The sequence below is a fragment of the Mya arenaria genome, chromosome 1 (assembly GCF_026914265.1).
Source record: "Mya arenaria isolate MELC-2E11 chromosome 1, ASM2691426v1".
In the NCBI taxonomy this organism is placed as follows: Eukaryota; Metazoa; Mollusca; class Bivalvia; order Myida; family Myidae; genus Mya; species Mya arenaria.
The window spans coordinates 36,970,727-36,978,975 of NC_069122.1; the positions used below are offsets into that span (position 1 = coordinate 36,970,727).

The window sequence follows — 8,249 nt, forward strand, 5'->3', positions numbered from 1 at the left end:
AAATTTAGACAAACAAAACAAAACAATTGGTTTTGAACATACCGGTACAAAACAAGAAGTAACAAACTCGAATCGTATGTATCAATCAAAAACTTACGCAAAAAGTTTGCCGTTTACTTATATATATCCGGGTACGACATTCGAAGAATCAATGGAAATAGTTATGACATCGTTGCGGGCTTATGCCGGTTCAGGAGAACAAAAGCTCACATTATCCAACCTTGTCAAAACCAGGACTCTTTGCACTCAGTATCGACTTGAAAGAAATTAAGTTTGAAACAACAAATAATATCAGTTGACAAATTAAGTCTTCGAAGTTTCATATTCCGTGCAATCGTGTACAAAGAACTATTGAGCTGCAGAAAGGGCGTCCAGTTGGCTCTGGCTACGACGCAGAGAACCGACTTGGAGGCCAATATAGACGAGGTAATAATTAATCGCCACTACCTTCACCATCATCTAGAGGTTGTACAGAGATAAGGGTCGAAACACCCAGTGATAGATGGGCACTCGGCTGAGGACGTCTATGTTAAGCAGTACAGCTGTATCTTCACAACATCAATATTATGTTCTAATCACATGTGTGTACATATCTTTTCGAAACTGTCATCTTTTATTTACCATGCACTATAATATATAGAGTTTATCGCTACGAACACGCAATAACATGCATGTTCTTGCATATGGCATAATAACAATGAAGACCCTTATCACCGAACTGCTTCAGTTTGATGAAAATGAGTTTGGAAAGGCAGAATTTAAGATTATTAAAACTATTATGTTATATTGGCCTGTTAATCAATTGACCTTTATGAGCACAACGTCTGATCTTGGCCAGAATTTATATACAATGGACGTCAGATTGATTTCCTAAACTGTTTGTTTTGTCAAATATCTAGCTCATCATTAGGATGATCTTTAATCACATGTTCCATGTTTCTCACGGTTAGTGGCAAATTAATCCACATGATGATATCATAACTGTAAAACTTCACATGAACTTTCAGAATAAATTTCAGTGTAAGCGCAATTACTTATGTTAACCATCTTTGATTTTAAACATTGCTCATCTCGATTTTTCAAAATGGATTGGCCGTTGTAACGTAGAATGATTTAATTGATTCTTTTATTGCACGTTATGTTCATGCATTGAGCTAGGATTTCTTGCATCAAAGCGTGTTGTCAGTGTTTGGTGGTTGTATTTGTGTATGTGGTGTTAATATGTATGTATTTTTATTCGTTTCAACTACTGGGCTTGTCAAGTCAGTTATGCTTTTATCCTCTTGTCATTGTTATGTTAATTAAATGCTTGTTTATATATCATGGTTGCGGTCTACTCTTGGCTGGTGTCATAAAATAGTACTTGACCTGACCTGTATTTGTTCGTAACAATCTAAACGTTTTGAAACTTCAATATCGGTCATGTACTTGTTTAACAATGAATACATCGACAAAGTATAATTTGGAAACACTTTTTTCAGAAAATTTATATTTCAATTTTCTTTAAGCAATTGTTTTGTGATTGATTCAGTCTTGGAATTATATATTTATAATAATTTGTGTCTATCAAGAAAAATAAGGAATTCAACTAGTGACGGCAACCATTGGCGGTGAAAACAACAAATTATTTATAAGCCCAATCTTCATCAACTTGAAAAACTACTGCAGTACTTGGCTCAAGACTTGACAATTTGAGTGATACGGCGTTTGCAGCCTGCTGATAATTCCATGTAGTCTTTAAAAAGCGTTTCAAAAGCAATCTTCAATTGTTTTCTATAGCTTTTTACAAGGAAATGTATAACAATGTGATCAAAGGTTTTTCAACTGATTCGGAGCGGTGCATCAAATTAAAATTGATTTTCAACTTTGTTCTATAGTTTTTACAAATGTAAAGGGCAATTTAATTCCAATTATAATCATATACTGAGCATTAGCAGCTAAAGAATTGTTTGAAAATGAACGCGATTGTTTAGCAGATTGTATATTGTATATTGGGCTTAAATTCTATTTAACAAAATTAAATTTATTTATTTGTATAATGCGTACGCCGGCAATATTTCGAACTAGACTTTTGTTAAAGCTAGTTTAATTTTCACAGAATTTGAGACAAAGTAAAAGAAGACAAAATTGAAAATAAAATGTATTCGATAAATTCGTTTGAACAACCTTAAGCACAATAAGAACGCGTTACCTATTCTATTATCAACTGAGCAACAATCACATGATATCACGCATTGTCCTTTAATCTTTAGGGTATGTCCACTGTTTGTACGAACATAATAGATAAAAGATAAAATAAATTATTTACGATTGTGATGTACATTGTTTAAGTGGGTTATATCAATGAAATCGAACCTAATTGCATTGTTTAAAAACTACTCTACTACTATCTGTTCGTGTTTACTACGCAGTTGACTTCGGACAATTTGTGTGTATCACTCAAATCGAATGAGGATCATACCAGTGAACATTTCCTTTCGCGAAAATATGAATCTATCAGAAACCAACCTTGACCTCGTATCGTCTCCCTTCCACGTTACCGCCTCGGAAGATTGTTCACATTTCTGTTCTTCTCTACTTTGCTGGCAGTTTTGGGATAGTTCTATTCTATACTTTAATCCTTTACGCTGGGAAAGGGAAATTAATAATGATTGATGTTTTATTTCAATATATTTAATCAAACATTATCGGGTAATTGTTCAGCATAGGTCTAAATTAAAATGTGCTTAGAGTCGACTTGAAATGGGTAACTCCTGTCTACAAAAGCAGGGTTGCTATACCTCTTGTTAGCAATTAATAGTCGACCCATTAGTGAGTTTTAAGTGTGACTTACACCTTTTAATTCTGTAATTCGCACATTAACTCAGTTTGTACGAGAAACATACCTTCTATCTTTTTTCACATAGCACAATAGCTAAGTAAAATAGCAAAACCGGTAAAAAAGTACTACAGCTGATAACCACAAATAACAACATCGATAAAGTCACAGGGACTCAGTTCAAAACACAGAAAAAAGGCTGCAATATTTAAACATAGTTATAAAAAGTTTTTGCCTTGTTAGCTTCTTCATAAACTTCTCTAACATCGTTTCAATGTATTCGCCCTAAAACCAGTACACAATAACAACAACATTTACATATTCATAAGCACATTGACAGACGCGAGACATTGTAAAAGCTTCAAAGCTTCCTTGTCTATGTCGTGATTAATCAGTTTTGTGCTATATCAATTGACAAATATTTGAATTGTTCGTAAATATATATTGATGTTAATTATGGTTTTTATCTCTTGAAAACAAAAATAACATGATATATTTTGCTTTATCAATGTAAACGTCGGAAGATAAACTCTGTTATCGGTCAGTACGGCTGATGATGTCAACGCGGACGGACTGCAACTGGTACGCATTATATACTTTCTTCTATAAAAGGTTTTCTGGTTTGTTTCAATTTATGGTGTATGATTTCTTTCTTGTTGCTCATTATTGTTAAGTATTATAGGTAATTTTGATGTATTTTCGTTTGAAATTCATTTTTGCTTGATAGTAGAGATATAAAGACGGATAGCTTCACAAATTTTTATTTCTATAAGGGTGTTTAAAACATTAATCTGACAGCTAAAAGACTAAAGTCATAATACAAAATAAAATATTAAATAAATTGAAATTCATATTTTACGCGTATTTTCAGACCATGGACCGTGAACCTGATGGTTTGCAAGTTATGTCACTGAGACTGTCGAGAGTCCTGACGGACATTGGTGTGACCAGACAGATGGTTGCTCGGAGAAGGAGAACATTCCTCATGTTAGAGAAGATACACACTGTATCAAACACCGTAAAAAATACTACAGACTGTGACTTTTTTATCTTCGGTAGCCAAACGGAAGGAACAACAACTTTAGGCATGGATTCAGATATAGATATGGTACAATGTGTACACGATATCAGGGTGATTCTGGACATGGCAGACTGGGAGCCAACAAAGCGATGTCTTCTGGTGTTAAAAACCGAACTTTCTCCGCCCCAGCACTGCTGCTTGCTGATGCTGAGAAAGGACTGTCCATTGCCTAAAACACTGGACATGGTGCCAGCAGAATGCAATTTGGCGGAGGACATGGATGGCAGAGTTCTACTGCCAAACACTTGGGCCGATGGTGGAATGAAGCAGGAATATGGTCGGTTATTTAAGAAACAAGGACCATCAAGAAGTGCTCACAAAGATCTTGATTTCATATGCGCGCTTAGCTACAGTGGTCTGCTGTTCGAATGCAACTTTCTATTCACAAGACCAAAGCCTGGTCATTGGCCGAGACCTGAAGTACTCGTTAAGGCACGTCAATGTGATACATACCTCGTCGCACAGGGACACGCTGAGAGCGATCAGTCAAAACTGGACTGGAGATTTTCTACTTCACAGATTGAAAGACTACTCATGTTCGATCTCAATATTTTGCAAATCCAGGTTTATACATTTCTTAAAATCATACGAAAGTCTTTCTTCAAACCATTAGTTGGTGACAGACTGAGCACGTTTCATTTCAAAACCGCTCTATTTTTCACCCTCGAGACATATCCTCCAGAGATATGGCAGGAACATAAAATGCTGCAGTGTGTTATATACTGCCTTAAAACTCTTCAACGATGGTTCAAACATCGGTACTGTCCACATTACACGATCGCGGGAGTGGACCTGTTCGTAGGGAAACTGAGAAAATGGGAGTTTCCTCTCTTGTCAAGTGTTCTGTCCAAAATGATAGACAACATCATGGACTATGTTTCCAAGATAGAAATGGACCAGATAGGGGACAGGATATGTAATAGGCACATAGAAGTCTGTACAAGATACCAAAACACGATCGCTTCTGCGTTGTATTGTTTTAGATATGATGTTATCAACATATTCCATATGTATTGGGTAAGGATGAATTCACAGAAAAGTAGTTTTGAAGTCCTGAAAAGCATCATAAGAATTCGGGAGATTTCATCTAAAGGCGATTTCAGAGTAGAATTAAAGCATGCGGAAAAGTTTCTATACCAATATCTTGCATCCATGATGGCATCAAGGTGTCTGCACAGGAACCAGCCTATCCAATCAGACATCTACCGCCTGTATGAGGCCTCCCTTGACTCTGACCTTACCTCTAGCAGATTAAAGTTGGCATCCATGATGTACTGCAGTGGTCAGTACGAGAGGGCAGAATTGGTTTTGGCTATTACCGAGGGGCTGCTACATGCCGATGTGTGGCAGTTCACTCCGTGTGAGAAAAATACACTACCTAAACCCACTCCGAGATTTCTAGAAAAAGTGTATAACTATCCTGTTCTGGAAATGATAAAACGGCATGTTTCATGCTGCGTTGCCTTTAATGCATTAGAACTATGTTGTGTACCTAAGTTCCTTGTATACGAGATGCATAGAACAATTGGACCTGATGATATTCACGACAGACGACTAATAGTCGAAAATTGGATGGACCTGATAGTCATTGATTCAAAACCCTTTCTATTTTACCTGCAGTACCTCACATTCAGACAGCTGGGACAACAAGAAAACAAACGGCAAGCACTAGACAAATTACTCAACTATGTTTGTGTTGAGAGTAGAGCATGTGGGAATATTGACACGGCTCTGCACGTACTTGGCCACTGCTATGAACTTGAGAACCAATATAAATTGACATGGTCATGCTACAGAAAATCCCTTGAACTATTACCTTACAATAATGCAGCTAGGTGGCATATGGCGTTGGCATGTTACAGAGAATTTTTGAAACAATTTCTCGACAACAACGCAGGCAAATAACATATCGTGATACTCGTAGCCTTGACATGCTACAAATAATGATTGGAACACTTTTACAACAACAACGCAGGCTAATGACATACCATGAGACGTATTCTGCACGATTGATTGCCAGCATCAAGCTGTTCATTGTTAACTAGTCAAATTTGTTAGGCATATGCATTTTGTAGGGTAAAGCGTAGTAAATTATGCATAGCAGTGCAAATGAATATAGTAATTTACAACAGTTATTGGTGCACAATATAGGTTGATGAACAAAGATAGTCTGTATTCAATGTTTTGTATTATTATGTATATCTCAATTTAATTGAATGATGGAAACAAAAACAGCATATGTTTAGGTACAGTCAAACAAATGTAACTTTTTAAACTGCGGAATTTGTTGCCATGCAGGTATCTATTAAACCAATATTTATAAAGTCTATTGTTTTTATCTGTCCCTTAATCAATTGTGTTTTTGGTTTTATGTTTTTTACCAGCAAAGGCAGCACCAAAAACTTATCATATAAGGCGTTGCATTTTTGCAATGGAGTCAGGAGTCAGTCCATAGACAGGGTACCATTTTCAGTCAGTATAAACAAGTCACGGAAATTAACTCAAAATCAAATTTTGATGGTATTTTCTCCTAACAAACTATAATATCTATTAAATTGCTGACTTTTGAAAAAATATTGATGGCTTGCAAAAGTTAATTGATTAGATTCCTGACAAATATTGAATTTTAAAACAACATGAACTTGAGCCGCCTTGCAAACAATTTGTTAAATTATATAAAACTTTCAATAACAGGGCTAGGGTCATTTCTTTTCTTTTAAAAGAACTCAAAGTGGACCATTTCACGTCAGAAGTAAGTTTGAATACAGAACACGAAATAGACTATCTAACGTCAAATGTCAGTTCAAGCACAGAAGGCGAAAATAGCCCCCCATGTCCGATGTCAGTTCAAATATATAACTCGTAAAAAGCAATCTCAGGCCCGATGTCAGTTCAAATAAAGAACGCGATAACGCCATCCCACATTAGGGGTCAGTACGAAAATAGAACGCGAAATAGGCTTCTCACGTCTGATGTCAGTTCAGATACAGAAAGCAATAAAGCCATCACATGTCCGATTTTAGTTAAAATGAAAGAACGCGATAAAGCCATATCACGTCCGACGTCAGTTTAAATAAAGCGATAAGCCATTTTACGTAAGATGTCAATTCAAATATAGAAATCGATAAAGCCATCTCAGGTCCGAATTCAGTTCAAATAAAGATCGCGATAAGCCTTTCACATCCGATGTCAGTTGGAATATGGAACGCGATAAATCCATTGCTTGTCCGATGTCAGTTTAAATATAAAAGGCGGCAAAGCCAACTAACGTCCGATGTCAGTTCAAATATAGATGCTGTAAAACCATCTCACGTCCGATGTCAGTTCAAATAAAGAACTCAAAAAAAGCCATCTCACGACCGATGTCAGTTAAAATAAAGAACGCGAAAAGGCCATCTCACGTCCGATTTCAGTTCAAATATAGAACGCGGTAAAACCATCTCACGACCGATGTCAGTTAAAATAAAGAACGGATAAAGCCATCTCACGTCCGGTGTCAGTTTTCATTAAGAACGCGATAAAGCCATCTCACGTCCGGTGTCAGTTTTCATTAAGAACGCGATAAAGCCATCTCACGTCCGATTTCAGTTCAAATATAGAACGCGGTAAAACCATCTCACGTCTGATGTCAGTTTAAATAAAGAACGCGATAAAGCCATTTCACGTCCGATTTCAGTTCAAATATAGAACGCGGTAAAACCATCTCACGTCTGATGTCAGTTTAAATAAAGAACGCGATAAAGCCATCTCACGTCCGATTTCAGTTCAAATATAGAACGCGGTAAAACCATCTCACGTCTGATGTCAGTTTAAATAAAGAACGCGATAAAGCCATTTCACGTCCGATTTCAGTTCAAATATAGAACGCGGTAAAACCATCTCACGTCTGATGTCAGCTTAAATCAAGAACTCGATAAAGCCTTCTCACGTCCGCTGTCAATTCAGATACAGAATGCGAAAAAGCCATCTCACGTCTGATGTCAGTTCAGATACAGAACGCGATAAAGCCATATCACGTTATATGTCAGTTCAAATAAGGAACGCGATAAAGCAATCTCACTTCCGACGTCAGTTGAAATAAAGAACGCTTTGAAGTCATCACACGTTATCAGATCCGAAATTTAAATGGTTTGATATATTGGCATGTGTGGGTTTATTCGTGGTTTTGGGTGTCTCTCTCAGGAAAATGCTGTGCATGGTGATCGCATATTATTATGTTTTCACGGATATGCGCATAGCAATAGCAAATAAATTTGGACGATTTTAGGGGTGGCGGGACGCTGAACAAAGGCTATCTCGTATCCAGCTAATTGATTCTTTTGAAGTGCATAATTTTGCATAAGTACATGG

At 36.7% G+C, this 8,249-nt stretch overlaps 1 protein-coding gene across 1 annotated transcript; it reads left to right on the plus strand.

Annotated features, from left to right (window-relative positions):
* The first annotated feature begins 3,692 nt into the window (after positions 1 to 3,692).
* LOC128226857 (uncharacterized) lies at positions 3,693 to 5,804 on the plus strand. Its single transcript, XM_052936946.1, has one exon. It carries the CDS (start codon positions 3,693 to 3,695, stop codon positions 5,802 to 5,804), a length of 2,112 nt encoding a protein of 703 aa, XP_052792906.1.
* Positions 5,805 to 8,249: the final 2,445 nt, after the last annotated feature.

Bases quoted from the DNA above. Each gene is read 5' to 3' on its own strand.
- LOC128226857 (XM_052936946.1), top strand. From the start codon at position 3,693: ATGGACCGTGAACCTGATGGTTTGCAAGTTATGTCACTGAGACTGTCG.